At 38.5% G+C, this 26,113-nt stretch overlaps 1 protein-coding gene and 1 long non-coding RNA gene across 5 annotated transcripts in view; one reads left to right on the top strand and one right to left on the bottom strand.

Moving 5' to 3' along the window:
• SLC12A1 (solute carrier family 12 member 1) overlaps positions 1-26,113 on the top strand; it is a 91,487-nt gene that overhangs the window by 55,496 nt on the left and 9,878 nt on the right. For all 3 annotated transcript variants that reach the window (XM_060096787.1, XM_060096785.1, XM_060096786.1), the window contains exons 17-22: positions 5,336-5,476; positions 7,979-8,085; positions 12,045-12,127; positions 22,118-22,261; positions 25,070-25,201; positions 25,441-25,552. In XM_060096787.1, coding sequence (XP_059952770.1) covers positions 5,336-5,476; positions 7,979-8,085; positions 12,045-12,127; positions 22,118-22,261; positions 25,070-25,201; positions 25,441-25,552 — 719 coding nt within the window. The remainder of the gene's footprint in view (positions 1-5,335; positions 5,477-7,978; positions 8,086-12,044; positions 12,128-22,117; positions 22,262-25,069; positions 25,202-25,440; positions 25,553-26,113) is intronic.
• LOC132488520 (uncharacterized) overlaps positions 1-26,113 on the bottom strand; it is an 84,913-nt gene that overhangs the window by 20,421 nt on the left and 38,379 nt on the right. The gene's annotated exons all lie outside the window — the stretch shown is intronic.

Genomic DNA, 26,113 nt, shown 5'->3' on the forward strand with positions numbered 1-26,113 from the left:
TTCAACAGAAACCTAAAACACCCTCTCTTAGAGAAACCAGGTCCAACTTTGGACCTTGGACTCTTAGGTATCCAATGGCTTGATCAGGATAGAATAGTGAGATACGCACTCCCACCCAAATAATCACTGGACAGCAGGCTCTGTGCTCCATCCCTCTGGTGACCTCCAGTTACTTGAAGTGCTGACATGAACTGCCATACACTACAAGGAAGAAGCAAGACTCAGAGCTCACTGGCATTTCGATGCTGGTGGGTAGACAGAAAACATATGCCCCCAGCTGCCATTTCCTGCAAAGAGGCATTTTTAAAGGACTAGACATTGTAGCCCTAGAAGCTGCTGAAGGTGAAATTAAGAATTATTCTTGGGCTTCCCTGGTGGCGCAGTGGTTGAGAGTCCGCCTGCTGATGCAGGGGACATGGGTTCGTGCCCCGGTCCGGGAAGATCCCACATGCCGCGGAGCTGCTAGGCCCGTAAGCCATGGCCGCTGAGCCTGCGCGTCCGGAGCCTGTGCTCCGCAACGGGAGAGGCCACAACAGTGAGAGGCCCACGTACAGAAAATTAAAAAAAATAAAAAATAAATTATTCTTTTGCTGGGCCCCAAGCCCACACTGTAGCCTTCCAACTATTCAACTAACACTTACACTCACCCATCACAGCCTCTTCCTACCTCTTGCCTTATTCTACTAAGCCTAAAGATTTCAAATGAGGGACCCCTCATCAGGACAAATTGGGGGATACTTTTTAAGGAATCCAGCTTGGTAACTTAAAATAATGTCTATTCTTCTCCTGTAAATTACCTTATCATAAGTCAGTGATATACTTATATCCCAGGAGCCTTTATATTCAACACGTAAGTAATTTTCGTTTTCTTGTGTGCCTCACTCCTCTCACCATATGAAGACCAGGAGTCGGATTCCACCTTCTAGCACCCCCCCTCGTATTCCTGAGCATAGCCAAGTTCCGTGGGTTCAGCAACAGGCAAATATTAAGTCAAGTGGTAGATCTCCACCAATTCTGCCCTATGTACCGTGGCTTAAAAAATACTGCCTTTCTTTGTCAGTTAGTTTCCTCACTTATTCATAGTAGCTGGAGAGATAGTAAAACCAATCATTGCAGATTACTTAGTTTGGACTTATGTACCCTTAATTCTCTGGGTACACTACATTCAGTTCTAAAAATATTACACTGTCAGCTCATCAAGTGAAAAGGCATCGTGCTTCAGCAGTCACTCACTCATATACTTCTCAGTTTTGCATTTAGAGGAAGGTTGTTTTTTTTTTTAATTAAAACAAATATACTTTAAAGACAGAAAGGTGGCCCAGTTGATCTGGGATTTAAAATGCCAATCAGATAAAGTCATTATTGTCAGAAAATGCAACACTTACTTCTTTTCTAAATTTTGTCTTAAAACTGCAAAAGGCTTTCAAGCTTACAGTGGCATCTTTTATTAAGTACACCGTGTTGTGTTGGCTGAAAAATAAAGATTTTGTTTTTTTAGATTGCTTCTATTTTTTATTTTGAAGCGTTAAGAAAAATATTAGGTTGAATCATGTGAAATTTACATTTTTGGATGTCAAAAGCTGTTGAATATTGGCAATTTCATATGATGAAACTATAGTCAATAAAACAACACTCATATTCTACTTCTCCTAATTAACAACAGTTAGCATTTTTCTTAGATGCTTCCACTCACTTTTTAAATGAAATAAACCATTGCACATCAAGCTAAAGTCCCCTTTATAGCTACTCAGCCCCAGGGATCTCTCTGTCTCCAAAGGCAATGTTATCTGAGTTTGACTGATTTTCTTCTAGTCATTTCACCTATGTGTACCAAGATGTAGATCTATTTTGATTAATGTTTTCCTACTCATTAATATTCTTTAAACCTTGATTGTCCTGTTCTCCCCTCTCACTGTAAAGAAGAAAAGGAATAACTTTTGACCAGCTTCCTCATATAGATCCCCTTTTAACAAGATATCACCCTGTTACCCTTTCTCTCTCTTTTTCTTTTTGGAAAATTTACAAAATATCTTAATAAAACCTAAAACTCTCTTTGAATTTGAAGAATCTCTTAAGAAAATTAGAAAATTCAGGTATGACAACCAACTTTTAACTCTACGGCTTATGGAGGGCAGTTCAAGCATAGATAACCCAGGGAAAATTAAAATTTTCATCTTTTTTTCTATCGTCATCCTTCTTTTAATCTCAACTTTCACCTCCATCTAGAAGAAAATGCTTTTTTTAGATGAATTTATTCTTTTATAGTCATTAAGTCTCTGTCATGATGTTAATAAAATAGTGACATGACAAAACATGGGAAGAATGAAGTGACCTATGACTGGGTGCTAGGATGCATGGTGAGATGAAATATGCACCAAATCAGAAAAGGAAAAATTTTCTTTCCCACAGTTCCAACCAGAGAGGCAAGGAAAACAAAGACAGAGCAATAAGACTCTTAATGTTTTAAAATATAAGAGTTGGAAGGAACACTGCATTTGGCCCAAATTCCTCTATTTGATCCCGATAATATTGGAAATCCTTTGCAAATTCTTTTTCATGATATTCATTTATTTGAAGTAGTGTCACATCAGTTCCTTCTCCAGACTAAATAATTAGAATTCCTTTACCCCTTTCTCAATCGATGTCAAAGTTATAATATATACAAAAATTTTAGAGCTTCTTTGTTCAAATCCTGAATTAATTTATATACTCATATTTTGGATCCTAACTGAGCTAATCTCTATAATATTTTAATTGGGTGGTTAAATTCATTTTTGTGACTATGACGTATTTGAATGTTGAATAATTATATTCCAGTGTGTCTTCCCTTTCTGTTAGTTTGCTTTTTCCATACTACATTTGTATTGTAGCCTTGGCTCACATTAATAAGTTTGCTACAAGGATATTATAATTGCTTTTAGCCAAGAGAGATTCTACGTGAAATATTTTTATGACTTCTCAATATGGCAAATTTAGGCATTAAAGTAAATCTCTCTGTCACAATTAATGTTTAATTTGGATTTCTGTAATACTAATAGATATATATTAGACTATATTTATTTAAATAAATGCCAGTTTCCCCAGGGGTTCAAAGTCATTGTGGTATAACTCAATATACTCATAGTCTGATACCTTTCCTAGTTGTTGGTTATTCTTCTATGTCATGGCTGTTGTTACCATTCAGCTTCGTTGAATAAAATATCTCTTCTTTCTTTTGCAATTGATGGTGTCTAGGATGACCAAGAAGGACTAGTGGTTGAAATGCATTGACAGTTAGAACCCTGAGCAAAATCTGGTCTATAATGACATATGTTTCCTCAGGCTAGGTCTTCTGGTTTAATAACTATCCTTCCTATGCCTTTACCTTCTCCATCTTCATTGGAGATTCTTATTTTTTAACTGTAATGTAAGTTGTCCAAACTGTTTTGATATGTTGGTAAGTTCTAGAAAATATTCTGGTAAAAATAAGTACAAAAAAGAATCTGACCCAATTTAAATAGAATGTTAAAATGGAAGTGACCCCAGAGAATACTAGTGTTGTATAATAGACATATAATATGTGCCACAAATGTAATTTGAAATTTTCTAGTAGCCAATTAAAAAAAGTAAAAAGAAACAGGTAAATGCAATGCATCCAGATTATCATTTTAATATACAATCAGTATAAAAGTATTAATGAGATATTTCACATTCTTTTTTTCATACTAAGGCTTCAAAGTCCAGGGTATGTTTTACATTTCCAGTACCTCTCTGTATGGACTAGCCACATTTCAAATGCTCAATATCAACATGTGCATAAGGGCTAATCATACTGGACATTGATGGCCTAGATAACTTTCTTATTCTTATAAATGTAGAGCCCACATTGAGAGAAAACAAATGGCATACCCAGGGTATCAGCTAGACAGTGCCAAGAGCCAAATCTAAACGCTACACTCTAGCTCCCAGTTGAGCACTCTTTCAGCTCTGTTGTAGAACAGACACAGTGGTGGAATAAGGTCTGGGACTTCAATAAGACTGTGAACACTCTTTTATTATAATAAAAATCAACTTTGGATGAGCATTTACTATATTCCAGACATCATACTAGGTAGTGAATCATGACTGCTTGAGATGACCTTGCAGGATAGCTATTTGATCCCTGTTTCCAGAATAACTTATCAAAGCTCAGACATCATTAACTACCTCCAAAGTGGCCAAACTTAGAACCCAGTTCTGTCTGACCACAAAACCTGATATCTTTTTCATACACACCATGCTCTTTCTCTCCAATCCAAGACCCTCTAAGACTACATCTCCAAGCATGATCTGAGGACGAGCAGCATCTGTGTCATCTGGGAGTCTGTTAGAAATGTAGAATCTTAAGCCCCATTCCAGTCCTGCTCACTGCCTTTTACCAAGATCTGAGTTGGTTAGTAAGACATCTAAGACAATTCAGTAAAATACCAAATCTCTCTATGAACTGAAAGAATTTCCCAGGAAAATAGTAGATTTGTACCTTTGTCAGGCACATGGTAGATAATCAGAAATACCTTTGGGATTGATTTGAAACACGCAAAGAATAGCGCTACCTTGGACATTTAAGGAAGAAACAGGAAAAGAAATTTTAATTAAAATGAGTTTCCAGAACTCAAATCTTGAAATTATAAAATGCTTCATCTACCGCCGCAACACCTGCCTCCTTCTCTCTTAATCGGTTCTTCCTATGCCATAGGTATGTGAATTTCTAATCCCACCAACTTCATTGAGTAGTGGGAAATGTTAATTCGAATAGGAGTATGTCAACATTACACAGGGAAAAGTGGTACAAAGGTGTCTTCACCATACACAAAAAGCAATGAATGGGCCTAACAGAATTGTCAAGATGTGGTAGTTCCTGCCAGGATTTGCAACTCACCATATTTTGGCTCCTAAGAGTGCTGTCGCATTTCTTGAAACTGGGCTCTAGCTGAGATTTCCTTGGTGTTCCTAAATGTGGCTCTCGCTATTGAGTCGAAGGTTGATTGTGAATTTATCCTGAACTTCTTCAATCACATTTTCAGCATTTTCCTCATGTGCCATGATGCCCTCAGCTCTTTCTTTCGACATGAGGCAGTTAATTAAGTAGGTGCTAATACATCTAGGCATTCTGCATAGAAATTGAAAAATGTGAGCAACCCAGGTCCTCTCCAGAAGGTTGAATTTCTGTGAATCCTGTTTAGTGAGGTGTTTCCCCCCTCTTTCCCATTTCTTAACTCAGTGGGGGCATTGCTGGCTATTTTTGTCCTTTAGAAAACAACAGCAGTGTGATGTATAATAGCAGGGCTTCTAACCAATATTTGATTGTGTCATACAGGGACCGCGCAAGCTGTGTGTTAAAGAGATGAACAGTGGCATGGCAAAAAAGCAGGCCTGGCTTATAAAAAACAAAATCAAGGCTTTTTATGCAGCAGTGGCAGCATATTGTTTCAGGGATGGTGTCCGAAGTCTCCTTCAGGTAAGGCTGGCATTGAGTGAATGAGTACAGAGGCAAAAGACAATTAGCATTCCATTTTAATGAAGCTCCCAAATGGAATGGCTCCAGTTAGGCAGACTAGCATCAGAGATCAATGCAGATGGTTAAGGAATTCATTTTGAATTCCTGGGGACAGGCAAAGCTAAAACAGAAGCAGAGAGGTTCTATTACAATGAACTATGAGTGATTCACTGGAAATGGAAAATGAGGTTGCCTTTGGCCAACAGCATATATTCTGTCCCCATACTTATTGAAATGCAAATTTGTTCTGATCGCTGACGACATTCAAGATCCTATTAAAACTTCAAACTATTTTTACATCTCATACTGAATACAGCAATGCTCAAGTCAGGCATTCTTTTCCTTTTTTCTTTTGCAAATGGTGTGAGGGCAGCTGCAAGACTGGACTAAATAAATTCCTGGTGATCCCGGGCATAAAATCTCCCTCTCCTCCTAAATTATTTCCAGAATGTTAAATAAAATGTAATAATATCTGTGGTTCAACACTAAAGCCCACAGTCCTTCCATCTTTTCTCCCTTATTCTTTCCTTTTTCCTCACCTTCTATAATAAATATATAGAGTCTTTCCCTAGTTCTGATTTTCATAATTTAGAGTGCCTGGGAATCCTAAAACAATCCAAGAGAAACTCAGAATTATAGGGCTTGGCTTTCTAATAATTTGGGCTTTAGTATGGTTGGAAAAACCTGATTCTACATATACTAAATGATGTATTTAGCTTTTAGAATTGCCACCTACAGGAGTGTCAAAATTCAGGATTGCTTCCAGGTAATTCTGATGGCTTATACAGGCAAGAAAGAAAACATGTTGATTAAATTGTAATATTTTGGAGAGTAAGAGTATTTGATGCATTTCTGTCTGCAGAGACACCATTTCTGAAAGATCCAGTACCCCCATGAGTCTCTTTTCATCTGTTTTTAATTTGATAAACCACAGAAATAGGTGTCATTGCAAAATGCTGATTTTTCTTTCAGTAGAGTTACTTTTCAGTAGCTCTTTGGTTAAATACGTTGGGAAGGTTACACATTTAATGTAAAATTATCATGTAAGATTAGTAAAATAATAAATTTCAACTAGGAATGAGAGGACAGACACAAAAGAAGAAGAGGGAGTGAAAGGACATTGGTATGGAAAACAATTCGTATGCTAATCCAGAAGAAATTGTAAAAAATTTCGACAGTGCATAAAGCTTGTTCACCTGAATTTCTTCAAAGAAAAATGGTGGAGCACAGAGGGGTCATGACAAAAAGGGCAGGACAGAGTGGCATTAAAGGGAAGCACTGACAACTACAGCATTTTGAATAAAGAAATTATGGTATGAATGACCACATCCCTAAATTGTAGTCATGGAAAAGACTACATCCGTACTGCCGTGCACCTGCCAGGGGCCAGAGGACAGCTCTAAGAGGAGTTGTTCTGCTACCTGTACATTTCTAAGGGCAATACACCAAATGTGGTGGAGGCAAAGTTTATTTCAGGAACCCTCCATCAATGCCTATCTCTTTCCACTTGCTACTGTCCCCTCTAAAATACCCGCCTCTGATCATTTGTTTCACTCTTCCCATAACCCAGAATATCCTTCCTTCACTTCCACTGCTCTCCTTACCTTTACTTGGCAACATCTAACCAACCTGCAAGATCCAAAACAAATGCCACCTCTCCCATGAAACCATTCATGAATTCTTAGCTGGAATTCAAATTTTCTTCCTTTATGCTTCCATATGATTTTCTACTGCATTTGTACTTGAATTATAGTTATTATATATCTCATCACCTCAACTTTATTCTAAGCTCCTTCAGTCCAAAGAATATGCCTCACTACTCTCTCACAGCACCTAACACAGCACTTTGCAATTAATAGGTGCTCAGTAATATTGCCGGATTAAATTTAATTAACTGGAAGCCATATTCTGTCATCTAATGGGGGGAATGAAACTTCTGATATGGAAGATGGCTATTCACGATACTGTCATGTAAGAGATTTAGGTTCTGGAAACATAGTTCAGTTATTCTTCAATAAATAATGTAAGCAGAAGTTTCAGCGATCCTTCTATATAAGAATTTTCCAAACATGGATTTTATTGCTAATGACATTATGGATATAGCAGGTGGAAATGAGCTTTGAACCACTAAGTTACAACACGCATGCCAACAGATAAGCCGACCCTCACTTGACTTTAAATTATTGAACCATTTTAATGAGTGTATCAGAAGAAATGCAAATGACTGCTCATTTAGAAAAGCTTCATTTCTGTCATCTAAAATCCATTTGGCTGAGATGATTTAGAACTAATCTTTCTGTTTTATGCTTGAGTACAGGCATGAAGGACATGCACTAAAATGTAATCTAATCTTCAGAATCTTCAGAACCTTACTTCAGTGCTCTTTTGGACATTATTTTTCATTTGCAGTAGTAGTTTCCTGGCCTGGTAAGGATGGCCCATGTGTTTATCTCCTCTGTTTAGGCCTCAGGCTTAGGAAGAATGAAACCAAACACTCTGGTGATTGGATATAAAAAAAACTGGAGGAAGGCTCCCCTGACAGAGATTGAAAACTACGTGGGAATCATACAGTAAGTGATGGCTTTCAAGACGTGCTCTTGTTTATAAAGCACTAACCAGGGCAGTACATAACTGACACTGTTGTACAGAATAAACTGCCTGAAAAGAAGACATTCCCCTGGTACTCTGAATTATTTACCGAAGTGAGAAAACACTGCCAATATAATAGAACTTAGCCTCAGCTCTCCCTTTGCTGATGTAGCAGTGCTGGTTTACAGACAAAAAGTGAGTTTTAAAAGGTATGTGACATCTAATATCTAAAAATTGAAGAAGTCTTGGGAAAGGGATAATAATGATAATCCTTAAAAGACTAGCCGGTGCCAGGCTAATGTCCTTAACGTGAATTATCCCACTTAATTCTCACAAGAAGAGTTTGAAGTAAGTGCTTCAAATGGGAAGTACTGTTCCCAATTTTTTTTTTTTTTTTGCGGTACGCGGGCCTCTCACTGCTGTGGCCTCTCCCACCGCGGACGCGCAGGCTCAGCGGCCATGGCTCACGGGCCCAGCTGCTCCGCGGCATGTGGGATCTTTCCGGACCAGGGCACAAACCCGCGTCCCCTGAATCGGCAGGCGGACTCTCAACCACTGTGCCACCAGGGAAGCCCTCCATTTTTAAAATAGAGACACAGACATTAAAAATTAAGTAAAATGCAGAAAATGACAGAGTTTTATAAGTGACAAACCTGGAATTCTGACCCAGGACCAACTGAATTCAAAGTTTAAACTAATGATCCCAATGCTATGCGACCTCCAAAAGTATATATATACACAAAGTATTACCTGGCTTGGTTCCTTCTTTTGAGTAACAGAAAACAAATTCTACCCATACAGAGAAGCTCAGGGTGTCCTCAGTGACCATTCTAGAAAATTGAGCCTTTCTTCCAGGCCTGAACATACTTAACCAGCTTTGTCTCAAGGGGGGCAATGTTAGCTACCCGTAACAGCCGTCTTTTGCGTCAACAGCTCTGAAAATGGAAGATTTCCTCTGTCTGGGTTCTGACTTCGCTCTGATTTCATACCACAGGGCGGAGAACGTGCTGAGAGGTCTGGCTGCACTTAAAAGTCCATAATACACAGGAAAGAAATCCTCATCCCTGCAAAGCAAGCATATACATAGTGCTCCTTACACTAGGATCTGTCCTCTGGCCCCTGCTAGAATGAGCATCACATTTACCATTATTTGGGGGAGACTTAGGGAACATAACAAAAGCATTCTAATATTAGTCCTATTAAAAAGAAGCTTAAGGAAATAATTTTCATCTTCTGAAATTATATGCATTACTGACCAAACATTGACTTAACAGTCCTCTTAACCTGGGGAACCCATGTATTAAATGTATCCTCCTGAATCGTGTTCCCTAAACATATAAAGGCTGGATGCCACGTGCTGCTATCTGGCTCCTGCTGGTGCTCTAAGTTCAGTAGGTTAAGGCTAAACCAGGTGATCAGGGACAGAATTTTGCCAGGCTTAGCAAACAGCATTTTGAGATATTTTAAATCACAGTCAGTTGCTGACTAGACATTCTTAGAAATGGATTAGATCCACACTCTGTCATCCAGATTCTTCAGTAAAATGTTATCCTCACCTTTGGGAACAAAAAAGCGTGGAGCAAATAGGAAGAAATATGTGAATCTTCAGTCAAAGAGTCCATCAGTTGATACAAAATTATCTGAGTTCGTCTTCCAAACTCCCTACCATCCAAAACATTCTAAAAATTCAAAGGACCAAAATAATCAAACCCAGTAATATCAAGCTTAGGAGACTTCTGGCTTTTATACCAAATTAATGATTGGTCTTCTTGGTAATAAAGTTCAGTGTTAAGGTGGCTCAAATTTGTAATAGTATAAAACTTAGCTGGTTTGGTGAAGTTAAATGACTTTATTACGACAGCACTGGGGTCAATACAGAAGGAAGACAATCAGACACCCACGTTGTATTTCCAACTTTTTCATTCTGTTCTGTTTTATGATGTAAAGCACAGTATTATTATTAACATAAAGGGGTATCACTACAATAGTACAATATTTTACCATTTTTCTTTGACTAAAAGATTTTAAATTTCTGTAATATTCTTAAGTATGGTTTAATTTTAATTAAAATAATTGTATTAGTTTCCATGGGCTGCCATAAAAAATTACCTCAAACTTAATGACTTAAAACAACACAAATGTGTTAGCTTACAAATACATAGGTTAAAAGTCTGAGACTCAGAAAGAGAAAGACAAATACCATATGATATCACTTATATGTGGAATCTAAAATATGATACAAATGAATGTATTTACAAAACAGACAGACTCATGGACTTAGAAAACAAACTTAGGTTTACCAAAGGGGGAAAGGGGGTGAGGGAGGGATAAATTAGGAGTTTGGTACTAGTAGATACAAACTACTATTTATAAAATAGATAAGCAACAAGGTCCTACTGGATAGCACAGGGAACTATATTCAATATCCTCTAATAAACCATAATGGAAAAGAATATAAAAAAGAATATATATATATATATAACTGAATCGCTTTGCTCTACACCAGAAACAAATAAAACATTGTAAATCAACTATACTTCAATTAAAAAAAAAAGCTCAGACACTAACTTCCTGAGCTGGAATCAAGGTGTGGGCTGAGCTGTTTTCCCTTCTGGAGGTTCTAGGAGAGAATTCCTGGGCTTGCCTTTTCTAGGTTCTAGAGGCTGCTCACTGCTCATGGCCCCTGCCTCCATCTGCAAAGCTCTTGACAGTCAAGTCCTTCTCACACCACATTATTCTGACCTCCTCTTCTGCCTCCCAATTGCACTTTTAAGGACCCTTGTGATTACACTGGGCCCACCCACATTATCCAGGATAGTCTCCCCATCTCATGGCCCCTAACCTAATCACACCTGCAAAGTTCTTTTTGCCATGTAAAGTAACATATTCATAGGTTCCACGGATTAGAATGTGGATGCCTTTGGGGATCCACAAATATTCTGCCTAATGCAGAATCCAGATATTTTTTGTGGAACACCCTACTTTTTATAATCAAGGACACCTCAAACAAGATTTATCAGAAATTTACCTTGTGGCACTTTTGCTAGAATGGATCTATTTTTTTTAAGTGAAGTTCACTTACGGTTCAAATTCTGAATGGATATTCATATTATACTGAACTTATTTATATCACTATTTGAAAATTCAGGTTTACTTTGGCTAGAGACTTGTTTGCACATCGTGAGACAATCACAAACTGCATTGTTTCTGGGAAAGGACGACCTAACGGAAAGGGTCCTTGGGCTTCGTTCAATCCATAAACGATTGAACAAAGGAACTCCTAAGGAGAATATTTCAAATGAACTCAAAGTACTAATCAGTTTGCCCAATATTTAAGGGCAAAGAAAAAATGTTCTGCGAGAACACAGTTAAAAGAGCAAGGCTTTCTTTCCCTTCTAGATAATCTAATTCCATTGGGTTGGGTTTAGAGAAGGCACAACTGCCAATTTCAACAGGATAGAGTTGCCATGAAAAAGTGTTGCTTCAAATGGTCTCTCCAAAGTCAATGATAAAAGTTCCCTAGAGGAATTGGAGACAGTTTTAACTGGGAACTTGATGTCCAAAATGTTGTAGGATTCCTCCTCAATGGGTAAGAGGTTTGACTGATAATTTCAAAGGCTCTGTGCAGCCTTGAAACTTCTGTTCTAAATATTTCAGCAATTGTTTTGTTTACATTAGAAAAGAATCAAGTATTTTAAATAATCAAAATTCTAGTTGACAGTATTGTTTGAATAAGAGTTAGTTACCTTTACTCAAAATACATTTTTAAAAGACATCAAGGGAAAACAAACAGAAGAGGCTATCAGCTCCTGGCTATGTTTGAAAGTGAATTTTTGGAGTTTAATTACATTAAAGTCCTAGAAGCAAGTTCAGTATTAGTCCAAATCTTGAGGATTAAAGGAGTCATTTAAATCACTAACCATTTTGCTTCCACTTTCAGTGATGCGTTTGATTTTGAGATTGGTGTTGTCATAGTCAGAATCAGCCAAGGGTTTGACATCTCCCAGGTTCTTCAGGTGCAAGGTATGTATTTTCTTTATTCAACCAATAGATATTCATTGAGCACCTACTCCCTGCCTGGCATTGTTCTAGGTTCTGGGGATAGCACAGTACCCAATACAGACAAAACCTCCAACAGTGCAGCTCACGTTCTTGTGCTGACACGAGGTGTGTACACTTTCCCCGTGTTTTCCTCACTGCTAATGCAAGTGGCCTCTGTCCTGCTAACCAAAAATATAGAGTAATTCAGGGCAGATATCAATTATTCTTCTCGTCACAAAACCACAAAGCAAGCATCACTAAAAATAAATACCTTTGGTAAAATAAACTGCCAAATTGATTTTTGCAAGATGTTTCAGAAAATGAAGATTGTTTCCTCAGAAAACCATGTATTTTGTTTTTAAGAGTCTATGATCTGGTTTGTAGCTAACATGGAAATGAGCCTGAATGTATCATGCTGTGAATCACCAATCTAAGTCAGAGGCAGAAACGCTAATTCAGTTTAGTGATTCTGCTTTTTCCCCTGTAGAGGATTCCATACACTACTTGTTTAGTCTTAGAGTTTAAACACATCCTCTCGTGTATGGAGTGAAGGACACACGTAAAGAGTCGCTAAAATATTAAGATAGAACTCTAATCCATTACTTATCTCTTTAGCTAAACTTCACAATAGAGTCCACTGACAAGATGACACTAAAACAAAAGGTACCTCTTGTGTACCAGGCATGGTGTATATGTCAGCGCTGGGTAGACTAAGACTAATAAGAGTCTGTAATCTCAAGACACTCAGCCCCATGATGAAAATGGGTGTACTGTTAGTGTGATAATAGGGTATTATGGGAAAGAGGAAAGGGGCACTTAACTCCAAAAGGCTTCCTGGAGGAAATTACCTTTGATTTTAGATCTAGTGGATGAGAAGGAGTTAACCAGGCAATGTTGGGAGAGAGAAAAATGAGAGTTTGAGCAACAGCATTCCTGGCAAAGAGGAGAGCATTAGTAAAGATGTGAAGACACAGGAATATGGAGGAATGGGGTATATGGGCAACCAAAAGCAGATTCGTGTAACTGAAAAGTATGGGGCTTCCCTGGTGGCGCAGTGGTTAAGAATCCGCCTGCCAATGCAGGGGACACGGGTTCCAACCCTGGTCCGGGAAGCCCCCTTAAAAAAAAAAGAAGTATGAAGCAGACAATAGTGAAATATGAAGCGGCTGTTATAAGATCCTGATTTTAAAAGCCTCATTTGTCATATTAAAAATTGTGGGCCATATTCTATAGACAATGAGGAACTGCTGAAGAGATTTAAGTGAGGGAATAATATGGTGAAATTTGAGCTTTAGAGCTCATACTCTTTCAGTTACATGAGGCATGGACGTGAAGAGGTCTAGAATAGAGACAGAAACACAAATCAAAAAGATTTTTGTAATAATCAAAGCCAGAGAAGGTGACAGCCTGGACTAGAGCAGCCTCTCTCAGGGGATGGAGAAAAAAGGACAGAGTACTTTGGAGGTACAAAGAGCAGCATTTTAGGTTTGATAGGACGTGTGGGATATGGGAGAGGGAGGAGTGAAAAAATATTCCTTGGCTGACAATGAACGGTGGTGCTACCAATGGAAATGGGAAACACAAGAGGAAGAGCAGGTTCAATGAAGAGATGTCTGGTTCAGTTTTAAACAAGGTCCTGTGGGAAATCCTACCAGAATTGTCCAATAGGCATTTAGACAGTCCTGGTCTTAAAGGAGAAATCTGAGCTGGAGATGTCGATTTAGATGTTTTGGGTCAAATTGTGTCCTCCAGAATTCGTATGTTGTGGTCCTAACCTCAGAATGTGATTATTTATGTATTTAGAGACAAGGCCTTTAAAGAAGTAAGTAAGGTAAAATGAGATCAGTAGGTTTGGTCCTAATCCCATATGAATGGGGTCCTTATGAAAAGAGGAGATAGGACACAGACAAGCACAGAGGAAAGATCATGTGAAGACAAAGGGAGAAGATGGCCACCTACAAACCAAGGAGAGAGGCCTCAGAATGAAACCAACCCTGCCAACACCTTGACATTGGACTTCTAGTCTCCAGAATGCAAGAAAATAAATTTAGGTTGTGTTCTGTCCAGTCTATGGTATGTGCTATGACAGCCCCACCAAATTAATACAAGAGACATCATAATTAAGGTGAAAATTGAAACTGTGACACTGGAAAATATAACCCCAAAAGTGTGTATAGTCAAGAGCCCCAAGGCACAGGAAAAGGGTCCCCAAGGAGGAGCAGGGAAGGAGTGGCCAGAAAAGTAAAGGAACCAGGAGTCTGTGTTGTTATGGAAGTCTTGGGAGCAGAGTGCTCAGAATGACAAGAATCGTCAGCATTGTCAAATACAGCAAAAAACACCAGTAAAATTGCAAATGAAATATAACTGACATGGCACAGATAACCTGAGAACAATTTCTGTAGAGCAGTGTTGACAGAATCCAGAATGCAGTAGGTTAAGGAGAGAATATGCGATGATGAAGCAGAGAATGTGGATGTGGCCCACCATATGAGAAGTCTGGAAGTTAAGGAGAGGAATGAGGTTGAGGAGGGTTACTACAGGGAGACCTATAGACCTTAGAATGGGAGAAAGGGCTTGTTTCCAGGCTGAAAAAGATGGGCTCAAGAGAGTAGGAGAGATTGAAGATGAGGGTAAAGAAAGAGATGACTATGGAGTAAGATCCTGGAGGAACAGGAAGAATCCAGGGAAGGGCATGAATGAAAGAGTTGCCCTAACACAGAAGAAAAATGCTTCATCTTCTAAAATTAGAGTAAAGAGGGGAGGATTGATGGAGAGGTATGTGGATTTTTAAGAGTGGTAAACTGAGGAAGATCATGCACAGTAGTCTCAATTCTATGTAGTTGGAGCAATTTTGCTAGCTGTCTGCTTTTTCTGTAGTGGCACTTAATCTCCAAGGTAAAGAGAACCAGGGTTTTGCCGGAGAGGTTCACGGAAAGGAAAAGCCTGCAAGAGATTTGAGAGTGCAGGTGCCTAATGGGTTCAGATTCTATTTGGGCATTTCACGATTGTCTCCATCCTAACAGAAGGGAACATGAGTGAATTAGGTGAATTTTTTTTTTTTTTTTTTTTTTGCGGTACACGGGCCTCTCACTGTTGTGGCCTCTCCCGTTGTGGAGCACAGGCTCTGGACGTGTAGGCCCGGAGGCCATGGCTCACGGGCCTAGCTGCTCTGCAGCATGTGGGATCTTCCTGGACCAGGGCACGAACCCGTGTCCCCTGCATCGGCAGGCGGACTCTCAACCACTGCGCCACGAGGGAAGCCCAAGGTGAATTTTTTGATGCAACAATTCTTTTCTTGCAAGGGAAGAGAAAGAAGAAGAAATTAGAAATCAAGCACTTGTAAACGATGGAGAACCACTATCTGATATGTATACTCTATGATTTTGTATGAAGAGCTTTAAAAAATAAAACTGAGAGTAGAGTCCATCCTATGCAAAATTGCAATATAAAGGTTATCTTTGGTGCCTTCGGCCTTCCTTTTTTATGCCCCTTTTCTTTTTCATGGACCCTTTATATCTCCAGGTCAGATATACTAATTCTACATGGTGTTCATGATTCATTTATATTCCTTCCTAGTAGAACTTAATACATTGTAGCAACAGTAGCTCAAATTTTTGAGCACTTATTATGTGTCATGTGTTATGCTTCATGTTCACATGTAACAGTTATCATCCCAACTACCCTATAAGGAAAATACAATCATTGTCCCTATTTTACAGCTAATAAAACTGAGGCTTCCCTAAGATTCACAGTGCTAGTAATTAGTAGAGCTAATATTCAAACCTATGTCTGTTTGAAGCCTCTATTCTACCTTTCTAAAAGGAGAGCTAGAGAGGAAATGACTTAAATGAGAAGTAGTGGTAAAATCTGAGAGATGGGAATGGAACAAGGCTATTCCTTCAAAAATGCAGCACAGAGGCTGCCTGACTGTGGTAAGATAGACATGATGTTGAGGACAATCACAAGAACCTAATATGAAGAGACCTGTTCTGTTAACCTTCTACATTTTACTTTAATTTTTCGGCCTTTTGTGCTGTACTGTTTTTCCATCAAAAAAAATGAGAATGCAAAATACAATTTGTATTAAATTATACATTTGCATTTGTTTTGTATGTTGATCTCTTCAAGCTAAAAGATGTGATGTAGCTCCCACCCCTCGCTGCTCCATCTGCCAAAATGCACCATCAATTTAGTTCTATAAAGCAATACAGCAAGCAAATTCTGCATGTTTCTGAAAGAATCCTGGCAGTGAACTGCATCCCCTTTTAATTTCCCAAGGGATGTATCTAATTTATATCAACTTTGATGTTTGAAATATTTTTGCTTCTTAATCAAGGGAAAATGCAATAGGATGCTAATAAAATAATTATAAGTACCAATTATCTAGAGTAAATGAAAAAACAGCATTACACAAATACACGAACATGCAGGAAAACAACAGCATAATGATAGAAATTAACTTTACCCCACATTTCCGTGCATTGTTTTGAAGTTATGTAATTTATGACACAACCCTCATATTAGAATTTGAATTGGAAGAAATAAGCTTGCATTTCATTGTATTATGCTGTAATATAGGGCTTAATAAGAGCCTGATAAATCTTAAGTATTGCATTGCAATATGTTAATGATAATCATCATAGCTTTTCCAAAACAGACACCATAGTGTCATCACAGATTATAATTTAAAGGAAATATTAGCAATTCAGAGTGCCCATATACTGTAGTTAATAAAGCAGTGAATAGAAATCAACTTTATAGGTAATTTATCAGCTAATGACAATTATTTCTATACTGTGTCTCAGACTTATGTGAGGAGAATAACTTTTTATGTAAATAAAATTGATGCTCATAGCATAATTACTTGTATAGTGCAGCAACTCATCCAGTACTGATGGCTGATAGTTTCTCTTAAGAAATTTATTTATTGCCTGACAACACAAAAAAAATGCAGTATTTCATATTGTTCACTTCCCATGGATATTTAGCAAGTTTGCCAACTACAACATAGAGTCCAAATTGTACTGGTAGGAAATAACGTGATGAAACGTGATTCGCAATATACTGCGGTCAAGTGTTCCATGTAAGTACTGCACGATTTATGACCATCTCAGAGCACGAGGGTTCTGCTGTGTCTGATAGAGTGGCTTAGCAAAATAAAGACAGATGGCAGTGTAGTAAATAATTACTTGATTGGAAGGCAACCACTGCAGGATTCCTTCCTGCCTTCAATTCAACTAGACTTCACCTGGGGTACAGCACATTGATTCATGTGAGCATTTACAGCTTTTAGTTGATTGATCAAGAAAGAATCATAATTTAATAATTAATAAAGAAAAAGGATGCTGTGAAGTTGGAGGATACGTGATTCCTCAGTGGGTTTCCCTGCTCTCTCTTTTGTCGTCAGATATTTGACTATTCTCTATCTTTCAGAGTCAGACTGAACTGCAATGTGTAGACTCCTGCCTATTTCTAAAAGACATTGCTAAAAAAAGAAAAAAAAAAAGACTGGAAATAGACCATTCGAGGCAACCTTGACAACTAAACTGAATTTCAAAAGTCACTCCAGTTGGTTATCATGCAATCAGTTTATAAAGGACTAGAAAATAAACTACTGTCTAAGTGGCTTTGGCATTTGCATGAGGATACAGCTTAGGATTCACTCTTTGTTTTTCCTATGAGAACTGTTTTGGGGAACGTATGAAGACTCAGAAACTCACTCTCAACTGATAGATCCTAAAAGTCTAAGCTTTTTCTTCCATGATTAGAACCTCTGGGATCCTCTTAATCTTGGCATGAGAGAAGGGCAGGCTTTTACTCTCTCTCCCTAGCTATGTGGCTTTGTAAATGTGATATAATATGAAACTAATATGCAAGATTCAGAGTCCCACCAGATGCCCGGGTGGTGGCCCTTTCCAGGGTAAGGAGCCCTTTCCTTGCCTCTCATTCTTCAGATTAACCCCACCTGTCCTACCTTCTGTCACATTCCAGCCTGGTTTGTACCATCAGCTGCTATCAGCCCCTCTGTTTTATAACTCTGTATATAGCACTAACTCTACTTCTTTCAAACATTGTCTTTTGTACCAACTCCTCTTACATACATACATATTGTACACACTCCCACCCCTGACAACAGTTCACATGTTTTTCTTCCTTTATAGAGATAATGCTCTCAAATGTATTGAACTGTATTGAACAGAATTGAGCTGTTCTTTTATTTCAACAAACTATTCTTGAGTGATTATGGTGGTGAGCACTAGCAAGGCAGGGGCACAACTAAGAATGTGAGAGGAAGTCTGGGAAGCCTAAGCATGGGTTTTGGAATCAGACAGGCCTGGGTTAAAACTCAGTTATCCAAATGGGAATAATTATAGTACCTACCTCACAGATTTGTTGCTTGGATTAAAGGATATGGTGGCTGCAAATTATTTGGCATTGTACTTCCCACAAAATAAACTTTCAGTAAATGGTGGTAATGAAATATGACATAAGCTACCCTCCAGGAGTTTGCAGACTAGTGGGGTTATAATAGACATGTATCTTAAAACTCTATTCCATGTCACATAGTTATAGTTAGTGGAATAAAGGTTGAGGAAGAAGATTATGGAAATATGGAGTATTACAGAAATTTCTCTGACAGAAATTTGAGGATGTTTTTTTCAAAAAATGCATACTGGGTATTTTTTCAATAGACAGATACTGGCAGTCAGAGCATATCACTGATGAACAACGGTGGAAGGATGAACACCAGAATTGGAAACAGAAGACCTGAGTCACTAGCTATGCAACCTTGGACAAATCACTTGAATAGTCTGAACCCAAATTTCCTCCACAGTAAAATGGGGAGAATGCTACTAGCTCTGCCTGCATCCCAGTATTGGCGCTGGGATGAAATAAAATACTATTGGAAAGGGCACTGTGAATCCTGAACATCACAGTGTATGGTGGTGGTGGTGGAAACAGTAAAGAAATGAGTCGTTTTCAGTCAGCCTCGTGGAAATCAGTTTACATCTATCCATTCCTACTCCCTTGCCTTATCTCTCCTGTGATTAATGGTACACTTTTGCAAGTCAGCTAGCCAGTACTCCAGTTGAAAGAAATGTTTGGACAAAGTCTACTCATGATTTCGCATGCAAACAGAGGCAAACAGTAGGCCAGATAGATAATTCAGGAGAATAGATAATCAAAATGTCATTTCTACCTAGCACTGAAAAGAGAAAAGGAGGGAGTGCACAGAAGGAGCCCTTAGATCACCTACAAAGTGAATAATTAAGAATTAACTTTAATAAGAATTTGCAAAATCACTGTGAGTGGTCATACCACTGTGTGGATCTGAAAATCCAAGATGTCCAAGCAGGCAGATTTTAGCCTTTAGAATTGACTCTGCCACCCTCTGTCTCTGTCGTCTTTGAGGGAACTGCTGAATCTGACTCATTCACACAAAGTCTAGTTCTGTCTCTCAGGCGTGGGATTTTGCAGTTTGCTCTGTCCAGGACAGGCTTTGTACATACCTTTGAGCAAATTATTGGAGCAGCTCCCGGTTCACTCAGCCAGCTGAATCCTTACAAAGGAGGATTTATTTATTTTTCTTCCTTTGTCCAAATTAGAGGACAAAGAACATGGCAAGTAGTGGCTAATCACAGGGTATGCCGGAGCCTGCTGCAAAAAGAAAAGTAAAAGAACCCCCTCCCCAGTGTAACCCTTGCAGTTGCCCCCAAAGCAGCTCACAAATACGTGCCTTCCAGATGACTACAAAGAACAGGTTATCCCATAGCTGACCCCTGCAACAACCCACAGAATGGGTAACAGCTAGTGACCCATCACCCAGGACAGTGATGATGCTTTTCTGGGGCAGCCTGTCATATGTACCCATATCCTTAGAGTCTTCTCTTTAAAATGACAATTTTGAGGGGACCATAGTTTTGGGGAATTAACTTGGCATTACACCACGTGCCTGAGTGTTTAGGTTTATCTGAGGATAAAGAGTTGGAGGTTAATAAAAACAACTCTGAAATAATAGCAGTAAGCCAACAGCGGAAGGTCTTCATAGAGGAGAGCATACAGAACTTGGAGTCAAGCAGACTTCTTTGCACTGGAACCCTGTTATTTGCTGGGTGACATCAGACAAATTACTTAAACTTTCTGAGCCTCAGTTTCTTCATCTACAAAATGAGGATAATAATAGTAACTTTCTCAGAGTTGTTTGGGAATGAATAATATGCAGCACAGTCCCTGGCACCCAAGAGTGTACAATAAATATTAAATTCTAAAATAACTCCCAGCCTTCTCAAAATACTTGATTTGCTATGCATGACTAAGCCGATTTCCAGAAGTTGCATCAATACACTGCCTATAGAAATGCACTCATTGCTTTGTTCTCTAAGGAGCAACAAAGCACTGTTCAGGAGCTGTTTATTCTTTTTGCAAAGCTAGGAGGGTGGGAAAGGTGAAGGGTTACAATTTTCCATTTCACAGATAGGAAATCAGAGGCATAGGAAAAGTAAATGACTTGGCCAATGTCACATAAAGCCAGGAACAGAGCTGTAATTGGTTATGACCCCCAGTGCAATGCAGCTTGTGTTCACCTTTTGAAAGTCAGGGGTAAGCAACTCCTGTCTAAGCTTTAATACCATCTATCTGATTTCTTAGATTTTTCTATAGCTGTTTGCTGGTCTTGAGAACCTTTGAAGCTTTGGGGAAATCACATGGGTGATTTGACCTTAAATCTCATGCCACTGGCAAAAGATTAATTGCTAGCACCTGGAAAGGGGCCAGACAATTCTGTGTAGCTGAATAACAGCACCATCTAGGGATGTGAATGTCCTGACAGATTTAGTTAGTACAAAATTGATAAATCTAGAGTTTGTATAGCTTCACTTCCCAGATAGAGAAGGCAACAGGCTCCGAGGGTTGACATTTACAGTAGCCCTACCGGTGTTTCGTAACACTGAATCTAGGTTTTCTACTCTCTTCCTCGGAACCCGTCTCATTTTCTAAGGCTCTGTCTTTAGTAGGCAAGAAGATGAGGGAATCTGACAAGAGTGCCAACTTACGACTGTAAGCAAGAATGCCCATCATTCTTTAACACAGCCACATGATTGCCTTTAAAGTCTTATTTACCCTGATTCAATGCAGGTTAAGGTCAGAGAGGGATGCAATGATTACACAGCAGCTAGGAATTTTCCGTCATAATCAGAATCCAAAAAGATAAAAGGCAGCTAAACGCAACATAAAAGCTTGGATAGTAGGTCTAAACCCTGGACAGGACATTTTGCACAGCTTGACTCCTATTCCAGGCTCCAGTGTCATGAGGCCCTTTTTAGCAATGTGGACTCTGACAGGCACACAGAAACCTCAGCTTTTATTTCTTTTGCTTTGGTCACTCACTCCAGAAAGTATCTTGCTTCTTGGAAAGAACTGTTGGTGGTGGATATTTTTCACTGTAATTTGTATTTGGAGCCCACAGGGTTTATTATTAGATATGGTTCTCTTTCCTTAATTCTTGTTCTCTAGTTTTATGTTTCAATTCAGGAGGCATTGCTCTGTGCCTGATATACACCCAGTATACTTCTGTAATTTTTGTCACTCCCAGTTGTAAAATATCTAGCCCAGTAGCTTAGGTCAGTAAATCAGTAGCTTTCAGTGTACAAGATCTTATTACAGTGGATCTGGTATTTTGTGTTGCCAGTAGTAAATAAAGATGGCATTAAATAGCCTCCTTTGCTCTCACACATAAAAAACCCAGTGTCTTCATGTATTATAACAACACATAGTCATTTTTCTGAGCTAGTCATTACTTTCTGAATATAATTTAGTGATATACATTATTTTAATAATCATTCAGAAAAACCATATTATGTATAATCATTTAATTGCACAGACACCATTTTTAATATTAAAATCGTTAATAAGATTGTTCCTAGAAACTTTGCTGCTCTGAGCAGAGTAAGTGATTTTGTCTTCCTTCATCAGATGAATTAGAGAAATTAGAACAGGAGAGACTGGCTTTGGAAGCCACTATCAAAGATAATGAATGCGAAGAAGAAAGCAGAGGCCTCCGAGGTTTGTTTAAAAAAGCTGGCAAGCTGAACATTACTAAGCCAACTCCCAAGAAAGGTAAGTGCCTTTAAAATTTACAGGAAAGATTACAAGACGAGCCACAACTTGAGTGTCTATAGGGGTCAGTAGTGAGCATCTAAGACGTTGGGGGCATTGAGTGTAGGTAAGGACTGAAAGATATTTCCTTAAGAGAAGATAGTATGGCTAAAAGGTAGAAACTATTGTCATTTATCAACAACATTCACCCCTTTGTACCATCTTACTGTAAAAACTTTGTTTTAAAATAATATTTGGTTTGGGAGTCCAACAGTGCTTAAGCAGATGGAACGTCATAAAATAGAAAATTCTTAGTTAAGATGTAAAGGGGATAGAAATTCGTGACCCAGCCCCCAAACTGGTTTATCTACACTCACACACCTCATACACACCTTGCAGACATTTCAGGAGATTGGAAGTCGACTGGTACAGGTAAATAAGGGATCCAGATAGAATTCTAATTTCAAAAATGCGTCTCTATCACAAACCAGAATTCCGGACTTGGAACTTCATTGACACTAATTATCTGCAGATTTTGGCTGAATGGTACACTTATCTCTGAATGTTCAGTATACATCCCCGAAATGGAGGACCACAGAATGAGACCTTGTTATAAGTTTAATAAACAGGTGATTCAAGTAACTGATTTTTTGAAAATTGCTTTCTTTCCAGAAACACTGCGGGTTGAGTTTAATGAGGTCCACAGCGACCTCTGCTGGTAGAAAATTAGAATGTTAACATTTCTTTCTTTCATGCACAAATAATCCCATATAGTTACTGAAGTCATTTACTGGTGTAAGGCCCAGGAAAGATCATTTCTCTGGCAGGGTCTCCAAGTCTAGTAGCAAGATCCAAATTGAGACTTAGCTGCTGGTCTAGGTTAATAAGAGCCAACCTTTCAAAGAGGCCCTTCAAAGAGGTTGTCTCCTACCCTGGAAAAGGTTTGGTTCTGTTTGCTTATTTTCCTACTGTGACCCAAGGACTAAATTTAACCTGTAATACAACATTTTTATATATTTACATAGAATTATAGGAAATCCAAACATTTCCCTTCTTCAAACACTAGAGGTACCCTTGGGTGCCAGGAACATTCCATGGGCGAGGGGAGAACCTACTGTGCCTCTGTCCCCTTAAAAGGACATTTTCTAGAAAAATGATGTGTTTGAATCTAAAGTTGGAGTTACATCAGGTCTTTCAGGGTGTAAATATTAGAATAAGACCATCTGGATACTAACTACTATCTTCTTTCCTTTTCAATTATTTCATGTACCCACGAGAAGAATTAACTATCCATTGAATCTGCACTATGCAATGGTACAATCTGAAAAGCAATGGGAAATTCAGAAGTCATAACCCATACTGTTCTCTAGCTGACGGGGAGGAGGGAAGCATTAAGGTCCTTATTAGTGAAAGTGGGACTTATTTATTCTGGAACGCTGTTTCTGCATCGCAATACTTTTGGCAAAAATGTACACCTCTGAAAGTCAACATGTCTCATTGTTCAGAAAAGCAAGATTATGTTATATTTTGTTTCCAACACCTAAATTTTCAAACACAGCTCTGAAGTAGGCCCCTTCACTGCTCCAGGCCTTTGTTAGCTGACGACTCTTCTGAGTTAGGACCCACTCTGCCTCCAGGCACTCATACATGGTCCTCTGGATGCTTTGATTTGCATATAAGTGGGGGCAGAGTTTGGTCCGTTTTGTAAAGATATTTAATTTTCTCCCTTAGCGGTCCTAGGGAGATACAAACAATATGAGATAATTGCTTCAGAACCGACAGGCCCAAACATGAAAACAACAAAAGATAGAACAAAGCATCCTCAGAACCTCTTAGATCAGAGAGGAAGCTCTGAAGAGGCTGTCAGCTCTACTCTAAGCACTATGCTGACACCATCGCTTTGAAATACAGCAATGAAGTCACAACTTTCAAAGATGTGGAAATGAGAAATAATATAATATGGAGTAGGAAGGAAACCCCTACTGGGAAACAGGAACAACGGTTCTGAGCAAACACTGCCCTAGTTTCCTGGTACACTTTTGCTGTGTTCATGTTAGGGTGGAAATTGCATTAAAATTTTTTTTAAGTACTTTATGTACACTCTTAACTATAACTCAAGAAAAGGTGTTTTTAATCATATTTCCTGGCTTTTTCATCTCATTCACAGAGATTCAAATAGCTCAAATGGCTTTACCTTAGATTCACAGATTCCTTGAAGAGAAAACAAAAGAGTAAGCCAGGCCCACATTAGGACCAAAGGGTCATAGAGAGTCAAGATGCTTATGGTCCCTGGCAACGTTTATAATCCAGACATTGATGGAATTTACACCAAAATTGTGCTCAAGTGAACAACTGCCTAGTGAAGGAGTACTTCTGATTCTTTTGCTTATCTCTAGAAAACCAATAACCACATGTTCTACTTTTAAGTACATCAGAAAATATAAGTTGAGTTATACCTGAAATTTGGAAAAATCGGGATATTTTGGCTTTTGTATCAGATAATTTAGTATTGGTACCTGCCTAAATAATAATTCTGCTCTGAGAGAGATTACTAAGGATCTGAAAAAAAAAATCTGCTGCTTTATAATGAAAACTGTAATCATAAGATCAATATCAAGTTTTTCTGAACTATTGAAGGTGATCTAAATTATTGTGGAATTTGACCTTTATCTCTCCTTTTCTGGAGAATAGGACTCACTATTTACCCATAAGTATAAAAAACACAAATTCATGACCCTTCCTCTATTTTCCTGAAGAGATTTATTAGAAAGTTATTTTGCTTCTTTCCTCAAAAGACAAATGGATGTACTACTTTCCCTTTCATTACAGACAGCAGCATTAACACAATCCAGTCGATGCATGTGGGGGAGATCAACCAGAAACTGGTGGAAGCCAGCACCCAATTTAAAAAGAAGCAAGGAAAAGGCACAATTGATGTTTGGTGGTTGTTTGATGATGGAGGTAAAAAATTCCAGAATATACACTAGGGAGCAGAATTTCTATGTTGATAAATTTAACAAACTGCATGGGAACGTATATGAAATGATATCAGTTAAAGAATAACATTTCTGTGTTCTCCAAAGATTTAAATAATGTAGGAGCTATGAATGTGGGAAAGAATAAAGATATGAAGCTACTCATTTCCTTTCAGTTGGATATGCTCATTCTTTTGTCATAATCTACTCTTTTTTTGTTGTTAGGGTTAACACTCCTTATCCCCTATATCTTGACTCTCAGAAAAAAATGGAAAGACTGTAAATTAAGAATCTATGTCGGAGGGAAGATCAATCGCATTGAAGAAGAAAAAATTACGTAAGTAATTTATCACTCCTGTGTTTGGATGTTTGCTGTTTTAATGCTTTAATTTTAAGAACTGTAAGCATCTTTGAGGCACAAAAAATTTAAAGACAAAGTCACCATGATAGGCCTCAAGCTTACTTGTTTCTGGTCAGTAAATTATCTGTGTAATTTTTCTAATCATTGTCTTCAGTCCTTTTATCCCCTTCCACAAATGCTTCCAACAAGCATTTGGCACAGAAGCCTCATCTCAAGTCTTGAATGAGAGTATCATTATCTTGTATAATGTTTATTTTGTTCTGACTTGTAAATGCATCCAAGAAAGGAAGAGCCTGAAGGCATTTGTGTCCAATAGTTTCTTCCGGGAGATTCAAACCCGTTAATTCACAGCAGTCACTCTAGCACAGCACACTTAGAAGAGAACAGAGAGACTACATCTGGTCCGAGCCACAGCTCTGCCACCAACAAGCTGCAGGACTTTGCAACAGTCACTGCACATATCTGGGTCCCCAGTTTTTCACTTGTAGTGTGAAAGTGTTTAAATGGATGACTGTTGATAGCTCTTCTAATTAAAAA

This window comes from Mesoplodon densirostris, chromosome 4, assembly GCF_025265405.1.
Source record: "Mesoplodon densirostris isolate mMesDen1 chromosome 4, mMesDen1 primary haplotype, whole genome shotgun sequence".
NCBI classification, from domain to species: Eukaryota; Metazoa; Chordata; class Mammalia; order Artiodactyla; family Ziphiidae; genus Mesoplodon; species Mesoplodon densirostris.